Source organism: Cervus elaphus, chromosome 11, assembly GCF_910594005.1.
Source record: "Cervus elaphus chromosome 11, mCerEla1.1, whole genome shotgun sequence".
NCBI classification, from domain to species: domain Eukaryota; kingdom Metazoa; phylum Chordata; class Mammalia; order Artiodactyla; family Cervidae; genus Cervus; species Cervus elaphus.
In genome coordinates, this window is record NC_057825.1 from 8,690,160 (window position 1) to 8,707,388 (window position 17,229).

At 49.9% G+C, this 17,229-nt stretch overlaps 2 protein-coding genes and 1 non-coding gene across 12 annotated transcripts in view; 2 read left to right on the forward strand and 1 right to left on the reverse strand.

Moving 5' to 3' along the window:
• The window catches only part of LRSAM1 (leucine rich repeat and sterile alpha motif containing 1), a 33,275-nt gene extending 23,610 nt beyond the window's left edge, over window positions 1-9,665 (reverse strand). For 2 of the 10 annotated variants that reach the window (XM_043916802.1, XM_043916796.1), the window contains exons 1-10: window positions 9,534-9,665; window positions 8,987-9,221; window positions 7,281-7,384; window positions 6,707-6,763; window positions 6,189-6,233; window positions 4,903-4,980; window positions 3,620-3,688; window positions 2,433-2,517; window positions 1,328-1,449; window positions 347-437 (exon numbers count right to left, since the gene is read on the reverse strand). In XM_043916802.1, coding sequence (XP_043772737.1) covers window positions 347-437; window positions 1,328-1,449; window positions 2,433-2,517; window positions 3,620-3,688; window positions 4,903-4,980; window positions 6,189-6,233; window positions 6,707-6,763; window positions 7,281-7,352 — 619 coding nt within the window. In that variant the 5' untranslated portion in view covers window positions 7,353-7,384; window positions 8,987-9,221; window positions 9,534-9,665. Of the gene's footprint in view, window positions 1-346; window positions 438-1,323; window positions 1,450-2,432; window positions 2,518-3,619; window positions 3,689-4,902; window positions 4,981-6,188; window positions 6,234-6,706; window positions 6,764-7,280; window positions 7,385-8,986; window positions 9,222-9,533 lie in introns of those variants that run through there. The other 8 variants (XM_043916799.1, XM_043916797.1, XM_043916800.1 and 5 more) reach the window with 8 other exon arrangements.
• Window positions 9,654-13,862, forward strand: RPL12 (ribosomal protein L12). Its single transcript, XM_043916814.1, has 7 exons — window positions 9,654-9,811; window positions 10,485-10,558; window positions 12,023-12,121; window positions 12,456-12,537; window positions 13,103-13,189; window positions 13,540-13,652; window positions 13,813-13,862. The coding sequence occupies exons 1-7, from the start codon at window positions 9,775-9,777 to the stop codon at window positions 13,816-13,818; spliced, it is 498 nt and encodes a 165-aa protein (XP_043772749.1). The 5' UTR covers window positions 9,654-9,774; the 3' UTR covers window positions 13,819-13,862.
• On the forward strand, window positions 12,893-13,021 carry LOC122704161. The gene has a single exon (XR_006343777.1). It is a non-coding gene; the product is annotated as a small nucleolar RNA SNORA65 (small nucleolar RNA).
• Window positions 13,863-17,229: the final 3,367 nt, after the last annotated feature.

Genomic DNA, 17,229 nt, shown 5'->3' on the forward strand with positions numbered 1-17,229 from the left:
GCTGCCCTACCGGAGACCTGGATTCAATCCCTGGGTTGGGAAGATCCCCTGGAGGACGTGGCATCCCGCTTCAGTATTCTTGCCTGGAGAAGAATACTGGAGTAAAGGCAAGAATTCTTCCCAACCCAGGGATCAAACCCAGGTCTCCTGCATCACAGGCAGATTCTTTACCATCTGAGCCATCATACTTCCTCACGTGACAATCATCTTTCCCTGTTTCTCCTGCCAGATCTGCAGAGCTCTGGGCAGGCAGGGAGCCTCCACTGCCTCGCTGGCACAGAGTAGTCCCAGGGGCCATGGTTTGTGCTCGCTCAGCGAAGGAGGCGGGCTGCCTGGCTTTATTTACCTTTGCAGAGGAACTGCTGAATGGCCTCAGTGCCCGTGCTGCACACCTCCTGCGGGGGGTAGACCATGGACAACGCGTCGAGGCTCAGGGTCTGCAGACACAGGAGACCCCTCTTTATATGTCGTTCACTTCACCGCTCAACACAATCAAGACATAAGATCTTTAAAGAGGTAATCAAGTTCAAAACAAAGTCACCAGTATGGGCCCTAGTCCAGCATGAACTGGTGTCCTTAAAAGATGAGGAAATCAGAAAAAAAAAAAAAAAGATGAGGAAATCAGGACTCAGACGCATTCCGAGGGAGGAGGATGGGAGGACGCAGGGAGAAGACGGCAGTCCAGAAGCCAAGGAGAGAGAGGCCTTAGAAGAACCAACCCCTCTGAGACCTTGATCTTGGACTTCTGGCCTCCAGAAGTCTTAAGGCCCCAGCCTGGGATGCTTCGTTAGGACAGCCCCGGGAGACAACATAGTGTCCCAGGTGACCACCTTGCCCTCCGCCCCCAGCTCTGATGAATCACGATTTCTGCAGCTCCGAGCCGAGGCTGCTCCCTCCCTGCAAGCGCCCTCTAGACCCAACCACATTGGCTCCCCTGCTCCTCCCATAACACGCCCTGGGCTTTCCCACCTCCTGCCTTTGCTGAACTGTTCCTCCACCTGGAATGCTCCCATGACCCCAGTCAACTTCTCCAAAGCTTTCTCTTCTTTCAAGGTCTGGCTCAAACACCGTGTCTTTCACAGTGTTAATGAACCCATCAGGATTCAGCATTAGCTTTTCACTCTACTAGGAATATGCTTTGCTGCCTCCATTATCACAAGAAGTCACCTAATTACAGTCATTCACACTCAGTTCTCTCTGTGAACCCCTGAGGACCTTGAGATCTCCATGACCTGTTATCCTGTGACCAGGGCAGGCCTCCAGGAACGTGGGAGGGGAGCGGTGGGCAGGCCAGGCAGGCCCCCAGGCGAGAACACGGCTCACCTACCTCCAGGGTCCGGACGTGTGCCAGCATCCGGGGCAGCCTCTGAATCTCATTCTCACTGATGTCCAGAGTACGCAGGCTCCGGAGCTCCCCCAGCGTGTCCGGCAGCTCCTTCAGCCTGTTGTCTGGAGGGGTCCCAATGGCACAGCTCAGCACTCCACGGCCCCTTCCCCAGCTTCTGGTCTGACACCCGCCAGGACTGGGCAGAGGTGGGTGCCCCGCTCTGAGCCTGGGGCATACCCCAGCTCCATGAGAAAGAGCAGTGGACCCAGGTTCAAGTCCCCGCTCCACCACTTATGAGCTGAGTGACTTTGGAAAACTGACTTGACCTCCCTGGACCAGTTTCTGCATCAGTAAAATGGGGGTGCCCACACTATTTGGCCTTAAAGGAATACTGAGGGATTCAAAGAGATGATGTATATGAAAAGGTGCTCAGCATAGGGCCTATCACATGCTGTACCTATCACAGTAAGTGATTAGTAAATTGGGTGCTATTATGTTTATGATTATTTATATGTTACAAATGGGTAAACTACAGCATCCTGTGCAGAAAGAACTGAAGGAAAAGAAGGAGAGAGCTGGGGGTACAGGGAGGCATGTGTTAGAATTTCGGCTCAGTCACTACCGCACTGGCTGGTCTTGAGCAAGTCACAGCTCTCTGTGCCTCGTTTTCCTCATCTGTAAATTGGGAATAAGACCTCCTTCCTCTCTCTCACACACTTGTGGCACCCCCGAGTGTGGAAGCGCTCCTCACTGGGTGGAAGGGATACTCAGAATGGCTCTCACTCAGTCAGTCCACATTCTCACCATCCATCGCCCACGGTTCTAAACACGAGCGATAGAGTCTTGGGGGCCTAGCTGTCAACACTGTCTGCCCTCCTCCCTGTAAGGCCCCAGCTGGGAGGAGCTGCAGGAACCCTCCAGATGCCCTGTCTCTGGTTACCATGGAGACACACCGACCACAGAGGAGGTCCGACAGTTTGAGTGACACCTGGGGGCTGGCTGCCCTCATGCTCAATGGGTCCCAGGACGAGCACCCTGGGGACATGAGCTGGGTCAGCTCAGAGCGGGCCGAGGGTCACGTGGACAGAGCTTCCTGGCCCCCTACCTTTCACATTGAGGGTCTGGAGCTGGATCAGGTTCCCAATGGAACGTGGGAGATAGGTCAGTTGATTCCTTTCCACGTTCAAGACCTAAGAAAGAGGGAGAATGGCATGAGAAGGCACATGCACAGACAAAATAATGCCTACCCTACTTCTGGCCAGGCATCATCCAGGCACCACACCCACATCTTTATCTCCTGACAGCCCTGTGAGGAAGACACCAATTGTCATGATTCCGTCTGAGAGACGAGAAAACTGAGGCTCGGAGTGGTGAAGTCCTTTGTCCAAAAGGCAATGCTAGACTTTGAACCTGGTTCTTGCTGAGGCTGTACCATTTATACTGACCACAAAACACCTGATAATAAGGGGACCCAGGTGAGGGGGCACGTGATGAAGCCTTGTTATCCTAGAGTGAATAGAAGGAAGCAGAGCTGTATCCAGGCAGTGGGACCTGCCCGAGGCTGCGGGGCCAGCAGCTGGTGGAGCTGGGACTGAAACCTGGGCTGATCGGCAGCACCATGAAGTGAACGAGGCCGACAGGATGACACATGAAGTAACCATTAAAAATAAACAGATATGATGGGAAGGCATGCATGTTAAAAATAATGTGGCAGATGAATATTCAATGAACCAAAGGATGGCTGTAAGTTATTCTTATCAGGTATCCAAAAGTTACAGAACAGTGAATGCACCAATTCTACAAAAACACATATGTAAGAAAGGATGGCGCGTCCTCCTCTGTGAACTGGGGATGATGCTGACATGTGCTCACAGAGGGGCTGTGAGCAATCGGTTGACAACGCAAGTGAAACTCTTAGCTTGATGCTGGCATGCAGCGGGTGCTTGATAAATGCAAGGGGCTGCCACTGACAAGAAGCAGAAGTGGGACGCCGAGTGGGAGAGCTGACTTCATCATTTGGAAATGGTGGGCTCGCTGGGTGCTCTTTTTCTGTAAAGTTGTGGAAGCTAGTGATGCAATCCCAAACACACATGCCAAAAGTTCTGTGGAGAGATGCCCACAGCCCAGACTGCAATGCTGACACCACCCCTGGGCATCTCAATAGTAAAGGCGGAGGAGCCGGTGGCCCACAGGGCAGCCCGGGCCGGGGCACGACCAGAACATTCTGGGTCTGTGCAGCTTGAGTTTCTTACTTAGGGGGTCAGAGGTGGGCTGTGTCTCCTGCAGCCATACCTGCAGGGCCGTCAGCTGCCCTGTGTCTTCGGGAAGGGCTGTCAGCTGGTTATCATGAAGATCCAGAACCTGCGGAAGGGAAACGAGTGGAACACCTCAAGTCCCTGACTGAGAAAGCCTGCACGATTTCAGGCACCAGGGAGACAGGCTGTGGTGGTGGTGGGGTACCCTTGTGCCTCTGGTTCAAGGCAAGAGCACCCACCCCTTCCTCCCCAACTAAACGACCACTCCGTCTTTTTTTTTTTTAAGTATTATACCATTTCATTCTTATTTATCCAGTATGCGTGCATATTCATGTTGAAAACTCCTCATGGTCTAGATATATATTTACATAGTAAAAGACTACCAAATATGCAATAAAATATTGATAGCAGTTCTCTAGAGTGTGACATTATGTTTTTCCTTATGCTTAACGTGTAGAAGGAAATGGCCTGAAAAATCCCAGTACTCTTGCCTGAAAAATCCCATGGATGCAGGAGCCTGGTGGGCTACAGTCCATGGGGTCACAAAGAGTCGGACACAACTGAGCGACTTCTCTTTCTTTCTTTATGCTTAATTGTATTTGCTAATATTTTTAACAATGAAAATGAGCAAAATGGAGTAGGATATATACATATGTATACATATAAAATGCATATATATGAAATATAAATATACATAAATATGAAAGCTTTTTAATGTTATCTTTCTTCTGCTTATAAAAATAATGTGTGTTGGACCAGAACAAGAAAGAGAAGTAAGAACCACCCCTAGTCCCTATACACCTGCATTAGCCACAAAAATCACTGATGCCTCCGCGGCCAGTCTCTACACAGAGATAGAGATATGATGGGAAGGCATGCACGTTAAAAATAATGTGGCAGATGAATATTCCACGTAGCCTCGGTCACAGCTTAAGTTTATGGGGAACAGCCTGGGGGGACCACGTCCCAGCCTCTGTCCTGGGGGAGCTGACTGTCAGGAGGGGGTCGCCCAGCTCACCACACTTCCACGCACTGACCACACGATGCCTGGCATCCCTCCTCCTGCTTCCTGTTTGGGCCCATTCATCCCCCGCTTCTCTGTCAGTCCGCTTGTTATGAGTTTATGGTTTGCCTTTCCACCTAGCGGGTAAGCTCCCTGAGGGCGGGGCTTGCGGCTGGTTCTCTTTGCAACCTCACTGCACACGAGCCCGATCACGCCCAGAGTCCCGATGACGTGAGGCGCGTCTGGTATACACTCTGACAGCTGAGACACGAAGGGAGGGGCGTGCTGGCTGCCTCCTGGGAGCAGGGCCCTGGTACCTTGATGGTGGCGAGACTCAGGAGGCTGCAGGATTTAGGGAGCAGGGAGGTGAGCAGATTCGTGTGGACGATCAACACCTGTGTGGGAAAGAGTTTCGGCGTGTTAGGCTGAAGGAGAGCTGCAGGGAGGGAGGCTGGAGGTGGGGCAGCCGTCACAGCACTGGACACCAGCGGTCAGCCCGGCCCAGAGTTCTCTCCTGCAGACATCACAAGCGACGTCTCCAAACATGGGAAAACCAGATGACCTTAAACTCTGGAATCTCAAGACTGAAAGGGACCTCAGAGGTCTAATTCTTCCTTCCATCCTGAGAAGGGATCCCCGTGCAGCTGTCCTGACCTTAACTTCCCTCAGCTTCAGCAGCATCTTGTGGAAAATGTCGTTGTTGCTGTCTAGTCCCTCAGTCGTGTCTGACTCTTTGTGACCCCATGGACTGTAGCCCACCAGGCATCTTCTGTCCATAGGATTCTCCGGGAAAAAATACCCAGGAGTGGGTTGCCATTTCCTTCTCCAGGGGACCTTCTTGACCCAGGGACTGAACCTTGCATTGGCAGGTGGATTCTCTACCACTGAGCCACCAGGGAAGCCCCTTGTGGAAAACAGAGAATGATAAATTCCTGCTTCTGAGGGATGCTAACAAGCTAACAGACAGAAAGCACTCAGCCCAGGGCTGGGACATGGTCGGATGCTCAGAATCATATGCTACTATTTTTGTTAGGCGTTGACCCCTGCATGGATACTCCCAGTGTCAAGCTCACTCCTCTGTTGGCATAGAACACATTTTACCTACCTGCTCTTGGACACTTCATTTAGAATACTCTTACCTACCTGCATTCAAGGCTGCAATGTCTTTCTGAAAAATCATTCATTCCACTCTTAACCTCCCCTAGTTGACCAGAATGAAATGAGTGTGACTTTTACTATTAATAACCATGTGGTTATTCAGGGTCCACTATGTGGCAGGCACTCTACTCAGGCCATTTACATCTCTATCTCTACCTCCCTGCCACTCATTTAATTCTAATAGCTCTGCAAGAGGAAAACGACGGATGTCTTCCTTTCACAGATGGAGAAACTGAGATGTAAGAGTGTAAGGAAGTTGCCCAATTCAGGAGGGGCCCAGCCAGAGCTGCCTGATGCCAGGGCCTGCTCCCCTGTGAGGACACCTGCTGCAGGTGGAAAGGGTGCCATTCAGAGAGAAGAGGGATGTCTACGCCAGGATCCCCACCTGATTTCAAACAAGCAACCATGCCATGAATAATTTTCTGAAAATGTAGATCCATCTCACCTTCTTCTGCAGAACTCTGCATGTTGCAAAAGCCCCAAATGGAATCTAAGATGAGATAAAGAAGAATCAGTGCCTCCCTTCCTGCCAGTTTTTAACCTGTTTTCTGAGTGGCAGGAAGAAGGGGCAGGAAGTAAGTCTAAGCCCTGGGAAGGCTGGGAGGAAGCCGCAATGGGTGGTCAGCCCAATCAGCTGTCAGGTGACTTCCCCAACTACCCACCCCATCCCCATCATGAACTCTGAGGGGCAAAAGACAGATCTCTGATGTCCTACAGAGAATCCCAGGCCCAAGACCTCAGGAATCTGTGGGCACATTTTCTGGACTCTGTGACTCTTGAAGACCATGCTGAGGCCAAAAGATCATCTCAGTTTTCTTTCACAAGAACAAAAGCTAAGGAAACATCTCTTGACTAGAGCTTCTGGCCTCTTAAAGTCCACATCTATCATTTCCCAGGGACAGCAGAGCCAAGAAAGAGAGCAGATAAAACTTCACAAGCAGAACACCAACCACCCCACTTTACCTCGGAGAGCTCACATTTAGAGATGTCAAGAATGTCATCTGCTCCAGCTTCTTTTGCCTAGGGATAAAAAGAATTAAAAAAAAAAAGCCAGGGGAGGGGGGGCAGTTTCTAGGACTTTACTGGTAGTCCAGTGGTTAAGACTCCACACTCCCAATTCAGGGGGCCAGGGTTCAATCCCTTGTCAGGGAACCAAATCCCACATGCCACAACTAAAAGAGCCAGCGTGCCGCAACTGAAACCCAGTGCAGGCAAATAAATAAATAGTTTTAAAAAGAAGAAGAAAGAAAAGGAAGAGGGTTCGAGCAAAACATCCTTCCAGGGTGGACAAATCAGGCAAAGAAACATTGGATTAATGGCTTCAAAGAATTGCAGACACCCTCCTGGTTCAACTAGTCCATTCTGAAGGTGCACCAATGATCCTGGCTTTAATTTGGCTCGAGGTCCAGCAGGGAAGAGTGTGAACAAGTCACACCAAGCGTGGTCAGTCTGCAGAGGGGAAGTGCAGCGTGGAGCCCTGCTGCCTGGGGCGGAGGTGGAGATGGGCATAGACTCGGAGGAAACCCATTTCCCTCACCAGACACATCTGGTACTCCAGGCGTTTCCGAGCCTCCTCACTGGGTTTCCGCTTCCGGAAGAAGAGTGGCATCCTTCCTTTTTCCTAGAGCGATCTTCACCACACTAGGGCGGAGGAGAGGGGTGAGGGCCTGGGGCATCTGTGACTGCCCCCCAACACCCTGGACAGCAGCACAGTAACAAGAGCATGGAGCTCATCTGCTGGACTATATGCTCCTTGAGGGCAGGGCCATGTCCATCTTGACCATCCATCTGTGCCCCGAGCCTGGCACAGCAGGTGCTCAATACCATTTGTTCTTTGTTGACCAAACAAGCAGCAGCAGGATGTGGAAAAGCATAACAGCAAGCCAGGTGACCTGGCTTTGAGCCCACATTTGCCCCTGACCCACTGTGAGCCCCTGACATACCCATTCTCTGTTCAGGGCCCCCATCTCTCCTCCACATTAGACAAGGGGGTTGATCTGGAGACGTTTCCTCAGGTCCTCTCCAAGGAGGCTCTTTGAGGACTCTCACAGCCTCGGCTGATGAATCACTTCTAACCCCCGAAACACTATCAGAGTGGCATCAGCAAACCATCAAACGCTGCATGGCTTTAGCCAGCTCTGTCCTTGATCCTGGGGAACTCAACTACATCATAACCAAAGAGGTTTCTGAACTACTAATAAATAAAAATTCAAAAGCAATTCTCAGGTAATTTGCCACTCTCCCAGTTATTATGATCCCATGTGATTCTCACCACAGCCCTCTTTATAGTAACGAAATTGATGCTCATCAAGTTCAGCTATCTGGTCATACAGCTGGACTGTGGTCCGAACCAGTCTGGAACCTCTGCTCTGTCAAGTCCTGATCCCGTGGAGTTTGCCCAGCTCCTTGGTGCTTTAATAACTTAGCACACACCGAGTACACACTGTCCTGAACTCACTGCCTGCCCGGTATCAAAAAATGTCAGCACTTGATATGGAACATCAGTGGGTCAGGATGCACTCATACACAGAAGCTTATGGTTAATAGCATGGACTCTGGGATGATTTTGTTTGTTTGTTTAACTGTTTTTGAATCCCAGCTCGGCCACCCACCAGCCATGTCCCCTTGGTTCACCTCTCTGAGCCTCAGTTTCCTCATCTGTAAAGTGTGAGTAAATAATGTTCCCAACACCTGGATCTATTTGGAGCCAGTGATTTCCATATTTGTGAAGCCCATAACACAGTACTTGGCACAGCGTTCATCACATACCACCACACATCTAACAAACATTTATTCAGGGCCTAGGACAGTAGAAAGAGCTGGGCAGAAAGGGGCCAGGGTGGAGATGCAGTTGAAGAAGACATATACCTCCTCCTCAGGGGAGGGGCAGAGATCACAGGTCTCTGGCGACAGAGGCGTGGGCTGTCTGGGGAGCTGGCCTAGCCTGCAGAGCTGGCTCAGGTCCCTCTTGTTGCCCCACCTGTCTGCAGGGATGGGGAATAATTTAAAACCAGCCCTCCCCCATCTCTTCTTAATGACCAGCTCTTATCCTTCTGCTCCCCAATGACTAACCTTCCTTCACTTCCTCCCCAATGGCCACCTCTCTTCCATCCCTCCTAGAAGATCAGCTCTTCCCTATCTGCTCCCTGATGTCCATTCCTCATCCATCCCCTCCCCCGACGTCCAGACTAGATGGGAAGAGCCACACTCATCCTCCCCAGCCTGGAGTGGGCAGTGTCCCACCTTGCTGTACAGATAAACAGGTCCCCGATGGTCGTTCCCGGGGCGGACCTGAAGGCAGGCCGATCACTCGCAGGGCTTGGTCATGGACGTGGGGTGGCAGGCCGCTGGGCACTGCACGTTCCCTGCGGAGCAGAGTCTGGTCTCCTCCAAACGTAGGAACTGGGGATTGAAACTCAGAATCTCAGAAAGTCATGCAGACCAGGATGACGAAGTCTGAGACCGAAGACCGCAGAATCTTAAAAGAGTTAAGAGATGGACCGGATTTAGACTCTTAACAAAATTGTTCTAATAGCTAAAATGCATACATCACGAAGGAGTTAGAAGGTGGTCCGAGATCGCTGTGGCCGAGGTGTCTCGGAATGCGATGCGGACCCTTAGGAGAGGGGCGGGGCTCTGGGATTGGGTTACTGGGACTATGGGGTGACCCTCAGGATAAGGGAGAATGGGGAACACTGGGGCCTGAGATCTCGGGAGCAGTCCTCTGTTGTCTGCCTTCTCAGGGAGAACTGCCCCGAACCCCCCTTCAGACCCCCTAGCCACAGCTCACCGCAGTGCCGGGTTCTCCAGCCGTTAGCCTCAGGTGCCTGCCCACAAGCAATATGGCAGCAAGGGCGTCGCTGGAAGGTTGGGCGGAGACAGCAGTTCTCGCGACAGTCGTGCTTTCGGGTCTATATCCGGCGCAATCGTCCCACCTTCCGGTCTTTCGGCTTTCGGCTAGGAGGAGGCGAAGGTGCAACTTTCTTCGGTCGTCCCGAATCCGGGTTCATCCGACACCAGCCGCCTCCACCATGCCGCCTAAGTTTGACCCCAACGAGATCAAAGTCGGTGCGTGCTTTAGATGTGGCCGGGGCTTCGGGATGCGGCATCCCTCCCCGTATTCCGTCCGGCCTGCGGCCCCGCCGCGATGGCCTTTCCCACGTCGGGCTTCAAGGCCGCTGCCTCCTAGGGGCCTGCCCTCTGGTGCTGCGTTCAGGGCGCTGTGTGGTCGTGGCCGAGTCTCTTACTCTTTCTGGGCCTCGGCTTCCCCACGTGTAGATGGGGAGGGAGGACCGGACGACCTGTGGCGGCTTCACAGCCCGCACGCCTTAGGGTAAGGTTTGTCTCCGGGCGCTTCTCCCTAGGCTGGGTTGGCCGGCGGCCGGCGGCCGGGGCTGCCTCCAAGCCGATGCGGTGTGGGTCTCGGCAGCGGTGCCTGAACCCAAGGCCGCCGTCCCTCGTGGCGCCTGGAGCGGTTCTCGCCTTGGCGGGAGGGTTGTCTTGCCTTGCTCTCCGCTGAGGCTCTTGGCATTTTTCCGAGAAGAGGCAAACGGTGGTGCGGCCAGGCCCGCAGAGGACTGCGGAGGGAGGGCAGTGATTTGGGCGCCCCTTATTGCCTCGAAAATCCCATGGACAGAGGAGCCTGGTAGGCTACAGTCCATGGGGTCGCAAAGAGTCGGACACGACTGAGCGACTTTACTTACTTTACTATGCGGAGGCACTAATCCTTTCTTTCTCTCAGTGTACCTGAGGTGCACCGGTGGGGAAGTCGGTGCCACGTCTGCCCTGGCCCCCAAGATCGGCCCGTTGGGCCTGGTAAGTCATCACTGGAGGGGAGGGGCACAAGACTCTAGCTTGCGCAGACACGATTGCCTCTGAGGTGTCCTTGATAGGGACAGATTGCCATCCCCTGCTAAGCCTCTGAGCCACTGAACTGGGACCAGCTGCCGCAGGAAGGTGGTACATAAAGGTGGAATCTGGTACTTGGAACCTGAAGTTTTCCAGTGTGTCTTAATTACTGCTCTGAGGGTACATGAGGGATGGGATAGAGGAGGGTTTTGAAGTCAGGAGTGATAACTGTGTAGTCTGCTTGGTCTGTTTCTTAGGGAAATGGGTATTTGGCTGCTGGAGGATTGAATGGGGTATGAAATGGAGACCTTTGTGAACGTTAGAGTAGCTAATATTAACTCTGCTTTCAATCTACTGATTCATACACTTGGCTTTACCGAGTGTCCTGGAGAAGGAAATGGCAACCCACTCCAGTATTCTTGCCTGGAGAATCCCAGGCAGACTACAGTCTATGAGGTTGCAGACAGTCGGACACTACTGAGTGAGGAACACAGACACCTAGGGTCGGACTTAGTCTCTTTTTTTTCTTGAATGTAATCAGGTCTTTGTTCTTTGGGCACTGGGCTCCCGTCTGAGAAGTTAACCCCTCATGGTTTTGCTTAAGCAGCGGCCGCCTTACCTCTGTTGTCCCTGAGCTCAGCTAGTGCTCACTGGATACCTCTCTTGTTCCCGTTCAGTCGCTCAGTTGTGTCCGATTCTCTGACCCCATGGACCGCAGCACGCCAGGCCTCCCTGTCTATCACCAAGTCCCAGAGTTTACTCAAACTCATGTCCATGGAGTCGGTGATGCCATCCAGCCATCTCATCCTCTGTCGTCCCCTTCTCCTGCCCTCAATCTTTCCCAGCATCAGGGTCTTTTCAAGTGAGGCAGTTCTTCGCGTCAGGTGGCCAAAGAATTGGAGTTTCAGCTTCAGCATCAGTCCTTCCAATGAATATTCAGGACTGATTTCCTTTAGGATGGACTGGTTGGGTCTTCTTGCTGTCCAAGGGACTCTTAAGTTTTCTCCAACAGCCAGTTCAAAAGCTTCGTCGGTTAACCTCCTTTATATAATTCTCTTCAGGAGATTATTGCCCAGACCGCATCCCCATAGGTTGACTAGGATTGGTCAGACATCAGGAACATGGTGTCTTTAAAGATCCCCTGGTGATCCAAATGTAAAAGATACCACATGGATCTTTAGGAAAGGGTAGGTAAGGGACTTGGCCCCACTATGGCCTTAAACCTCAAGGTTACAGCCTTGGATAAGCTAAACCCATAGCCTCATTTTTCCAATTTAATTATGGTGATAGCCATACCTTGATTAGGTAGGGACAGTTAAACGTGTTTCAGAAAGCTTGCTTGTGTGCGGCCAAGTGAGAGGGACTGGGCAGATTTTCAGATCGGTTTCAGTTAGGGCACAGTGTGATTATATATACCTTTTATTTCTACAGTCTCCAAAAAAGGTCGGTGATGACATAGCCAAGGCAACTGGTGATTGGAAGGGTCTGAGGATTACAGTGAAACTGACCATTCAGAACAGACAAGCCCAGGTACTTGGTTTGAGGGAGGGCAGAGGTAGGGATACCTGGGAGGCAGGTTTTTGCTGACCTGCCACCAGTGGTGAGCTAAAAGCAATTTTACTTGTGGGGAGGGCTGTTGTGAGAGCATGGTTTAAATATTAACTCTTCTCACTTTTGAGACACTGGGCAAATCAGTGTTTGCTGGGATAGGGTAGGCTGTGTTTCTGGTTGTGAAAATTAGCTTGAATGTACATTTGGTAAACAGTGTCTGGCCCATGGTTCCTGAGAGCCAAAGTGCATGGTATTATTGGTTCTCCTTAAAGGGTGGCATAGGGCTTATTCACATGGAGAATCTCTTCTGCAGATTGAGGTGGTACCTTCTGCTTCTGCCCTGATCATCAAAGCCCTCAAGGAACCACCAAGGGACAGAAAGAAGCAGAAAAACAGTGAGTGGTTTTTTCCCTGGTAATTGTGGGTGGTGGTGTGTCCAGTGTAATAAACATCTGTATGTGCTCCCTTTAAGGAAATAGGTATGGCACAGGTGTCTGATGTTACAGAGCCAGGCACTGCCCACAGGTGCCCTGTGGCTCTACCCAGTCACTGGTGTGGAACAGATCCCCTCAGCACTTACAGGAGGGAACTGTCCAACAGGGTGAAGAAACAGATAACCAGTAATTGGGGAAGGGCAGCTTCCTAGTTGGATGACATACGGACAGCTTTTACCAACCTCAGTCACTTTTTTTCTCTTCAAAACAGTCCCTTACATGTAAGGTTAACAAAACTTGATTTTGTGTCTAGCCACCCGCCACTGCACCTGACCAGTTTTCTGTTGGCTGGTGCAATCCAGTGGTGAGCTAAAAATAAGCCCAGCTTAGGAAACAGGGTTATTCTTCATGTGGATGACTCTGTGCCGAAAGCATGGGAACAGGCTAGAAATGGGTGAGGGAAGATGGACTGTGGTCTGCCCTGGCCTCAGGTGGTAACAAAGCTTCTCTTTTTTCTTTTCTGCAGTTAAGCACAGTGGAAACATCACTTTTGATGAGATCGTCAACATTGCCCGGCAGATGCGGCACCGGTCTCTAGCTAGAGAACTTTCTGGTAAGAGCAGAACAGTTTGGGGCCACCTTAGTTGTAACTTGAGATGTATTTGTTTAGTGGCCTTTTCCCAATTAGAAAGGGCTTTTTTACTCTGTAAAACCTGGAATTAGAGTGTCTTTTGGTTTGAGTCTGGGTATCATAGGATCTGTGGCCAGTTTGCACTTGGAGTTTTTAAATGATACTGAGCGCTAAGTTTTGGATTAGGGGAGCAATTACCGATTACCAATTGCCAATTCTTGTAATCCATGAAATAGTTGTTCCTTGTTCCTCTCCTCACCTGTATCCCCTCTGGTATCTGAGAATTGCAAGGGACTGACTTCCCCTCTGATTCCACCTTCTCTTAATGACAGGAACCATTAAAGAGATCCTGGGGACTGCCCAGTCTGTGGGCTGCAATGTTGATGGCCGCCACCCTCATGACATCATAGATGATATCAACAGTGGTGCAGTGGAGTGCCCAGCTGTAAGTAACTTCTGCACTGATATGGTTAAAATTAAGGTGAAAACTGGAGGGGGAGCTAATGTACCCTTTGAGATATTATAGAAAGTTCTTGAAATGCTCAATAGTGGGGGATAAAGTTTTTTGTCCTGTTATTGAGAGGTTTCTTTTTTCCCCTCAACAGAGTTAAGAACTGCAAAGGAAAAAGAAAAATAAAGGATCATTTGACAACCAGTGGACTTTATGATGTAGCTTCTTCCTTGGGGGGGCCGGGGAGCCGAGTCTTTGTAGTCAAATTGTGGTCATTGGGGCCAAGGTGACAGATGAAGCAGCAATCTGTGGAGAACAGAATTCTGTCCTCAAGAAAATGCTGTTGGTCAGAAGGAAAACTTGGGAGTTGAACATAATAGAAAATATGTGTGGAAGAAGCTCTTCCCAAACCAGTTTACTCAGTTGGTGAGTTGCATGCCCAGGGCTTTGCTGTCCATCCCAGCACACAGCTGGGGCTCAGAATCACTGATGGGACAACCAAAGAACTTGATGTTTATGGTCCTTGACTGATCTCAAGTTGATGTAAAAGCGAGGTTAAAGTCTACTAATGTACTTAGCAGTTCCTGGTTTAAACCCTCAGGGTTTGCTTTAAACCAGTAACAGACTTTCCCCCCCCAAGCCTCTCCCTTGTCTTTCCCTTAGTTCTCTTTTTGATTTTCTATCTAAAGCTCCTCACTCATTTGATTTGATATGCAACAAATGAACATCAAATACCTGGGTGCTGAGACAGAAGCTTGAAATACCAACCTGGAAGGGGCTTCTTTCTGGGTACTTAACTAAAAGGGGTTAGGAATGACAGCCCTACGACCTTCATTTCTAGTTGCTTTCCTTTCCCATTTTTGTGTTTTGTGTGTACGCTCAACCCCATAGACACTTTGCAACCCCATAGACTGTAGCCAGCCAGGCTCCGCTGTCCATAGGATTTCCCCATGCAAGAATACTGGAGCTGGTTGCCATTTCCTGATCCAGGGGTTCAACCTGGGTCTTCCGCGTTGCAGGCAGACGCTTTACTGTCTGAGCCACCAGGGAAGCTTAGGTTTAGGTGGTTTTTAACCACAGATGCAAGCAGGTGTGGAAAACTTCACCGGAAAGGACTATCTGAGATCTCCGAAGTGAGAGTTTCCAGGACATGTGGCAAAGTTACCAAGGAATCAAAGCTAGAGGCCTTGGGTGACAACCATCCCACACTACATCCCATCACTAATGGGGAATCGGCATACCTATCAAAAAACACCAGGGAAGCAGTTTATAGCAGGTAGTATCTACACTGGTGGTGTAATGGAGAAAGAAGCAGGCTAACAGGCTGAAGAGCTTGATCCAAGATAACTGGGCTGTCAGGAAGGAGGGAAAAGGAAAACTGACTCACTTGCCTTTGAACCAGGAAAGCATGGCTGCCGTCAGATGGCCCCAGTCTTGTTAGCCCTCCCTCTAAAGTGAAAGTCATAGTTAATATGACTTATTAACTATACATATTACAACTATATATATTATAGTTAATAGCCTTAGGTCTATAACACGTTACAGCTATCTTACTCCAGGTGGAAAAAGCTAACTATAACTTGTGTGTGCCTGTGCTCAGTCATGTCTGACTCTGTGACCCCATGGACTGTATAGAACACTCCAGGCCAGAATACGGGAGTGGTTAGCCATTCCTTCTCCAGGGGATCTTCCCAACCCAGGGATAAGTTTCCTGCATTGTAGGGGGGATTCTTCATCAGCTGAGCCACCAGAGAAGCCCTCCCTTAGGGACTCCATTTAAAGGCAGGCACCTTGCTGAGGTGGTCTGTGTGATCAGATTGGCTAGTTTTCTGTGATTATGGTTTCAGTGTGCGCCCTTTGATGCCCTCTTGCAACAACTGCCGTCTTACTTGGGTTTCTCTTACCTTGGACATGGGGTATCTCTTTATGGCTCCTCCAGCAAAGTGTAACCGCTGCTCCTTACCTTGGATGAGGGATATCTCCTCACGGCCGGCCCTCCTGACCTTGAACGTGGAATAGCTCCTCTTGGTCCTGCGCCCACGCAGCCGCTTCTCCTTGGACTTGGGGTTGCTCCTTTCGGTCGCAGCCCCTGACCTCAGGCGTGGGGTGGCTTGTCTTGGCTCAATGAAACTAAGCCATGCTGTGTGGGGCCACCCAAGACGGTTGTGGTGGAGAGGTCTGACTGTGTGTGGTCCACTGGAGAAGGGAATGGCAAGCCACTTCAGTATTCTTGCCTTGAGAACCCCATGGACAGTATGAAAAGGCAAAATGATAGGATACTGAAAGAGGAACTCCCCAGGTCGATAGGTGCCCAATATGCTACTGGAGATGAGTGGAGAAATAACTTTATAAAGTATGAAGGGATGCAGCCAAAGCAAAAACAATACCAGTTGTGGATGTGACTGGTGATAGAAGCAAGGTCTGATGCTGTAAAGAGCAATATTGCATAGGAACCTGGAATGTTAGGTTCATGAATCAAGGCAAATTGGAAGTGGTCAAACAGGCAAGAGTGAATGTCAACATTCTAGGAATCAGTGAACTAAAATGGACAGGAATGGGTGAAATTAACTCAGATGACTATTCTATCTACTACTGTGCGTAGGAATCCCTTAAAAGAAATGGAGTAGCCATCATGGTCAACAAGAGACTCTGAAATGCAGTACTTGGATGCAATCTCAAAAATGACAGAATGATCTCTGTTCGTTTCCAAGGCAAACCATTCAATATCACGGAAATCCAAGTTTATGCCCTGACCAGTAATGCTGAAGAAGCTGAAGTTGAATGGTTCTATGAAGACCTACAAGACCTTGTAGAACTAACACCCAGTAAAGATGTCCTTTACATTATAGGGTACTGGAATGCAAAAGTAGGAAGTCAAGAAACACTTGGAGTAACAGGCAGATTTGGCTTTGGAGTACGGAATGAAGCAGGGCAAAGGCTGGTCATAGCAAACACCCTCTTCCAACAACACAAGAGAAGACTCTACACATGGACATCACCAGATGGTCAACACAGAAAGACTGATTATATTCTTTGCAGCCAATGATGGAGAAGCTATATATACAGTCAGCAAAAACAAGACCGGAAGCTGACTGTGGCTCAGATCATGAACCCCTTATTGCCAAATTCAGACTGAAATTGAAGAAAGTAGGGAAAACCACTAGGCCATTCAGGTATGACCTAAATCAAATCCCTTATGACTATACAGTGGAAGTGAGAAACAGATTTAAGGGACTAGATCTGATAGACAGAGAGCCTGATGAACTATGGACGGAGGTTTGTGACATTGTACAGGAGACAGGGAGCAGGACCATCCCCATGGAAAAGAAATGCAAAAAGGCCAAATGGTTGTCTGAGGAGGACTTACAAATAGCTGTGAAAAGAAGAGAAGTGAAAAGCAAAGGAGAAAAGGAAAGATATTCCCATTTGAATGCAGAGTTCCAAAGAATAGCAAGGAGAGATAAGAAAGTATTGCTTAGCGATCAGTGCAAAGAAATAGAGGAAAACAACAGAAAGACTAGAGAATGGGAAAGACTAAAGATCTCTTCAAGAAAGTTAGACATACCAAGGG

Bases quoted from the DNA above. Each gene is read 5' to 3' on its own strand.
- RPL12 (XM_043916814.1), top strand. From the start codon at position 9,775: ATGCCGCCTAAGTTTGACCCCAACGAGATCAAAGTCG. The intron at 9,812-10,484 runs GTGCGTGCTTTA...TCTTTCTCTCAG, and splicing joins CCCCAACGAGATCAAAGTCG to TGTACCTGAGGTGCACCGGT. The intron at 10,559-12,022 runs GTAAGTCATCAC...TTATTTCTACAG, and splicing joins AGATCGGCCCGTTGGGCCTG to TCTCCAAAAAAGGTCGGTGA.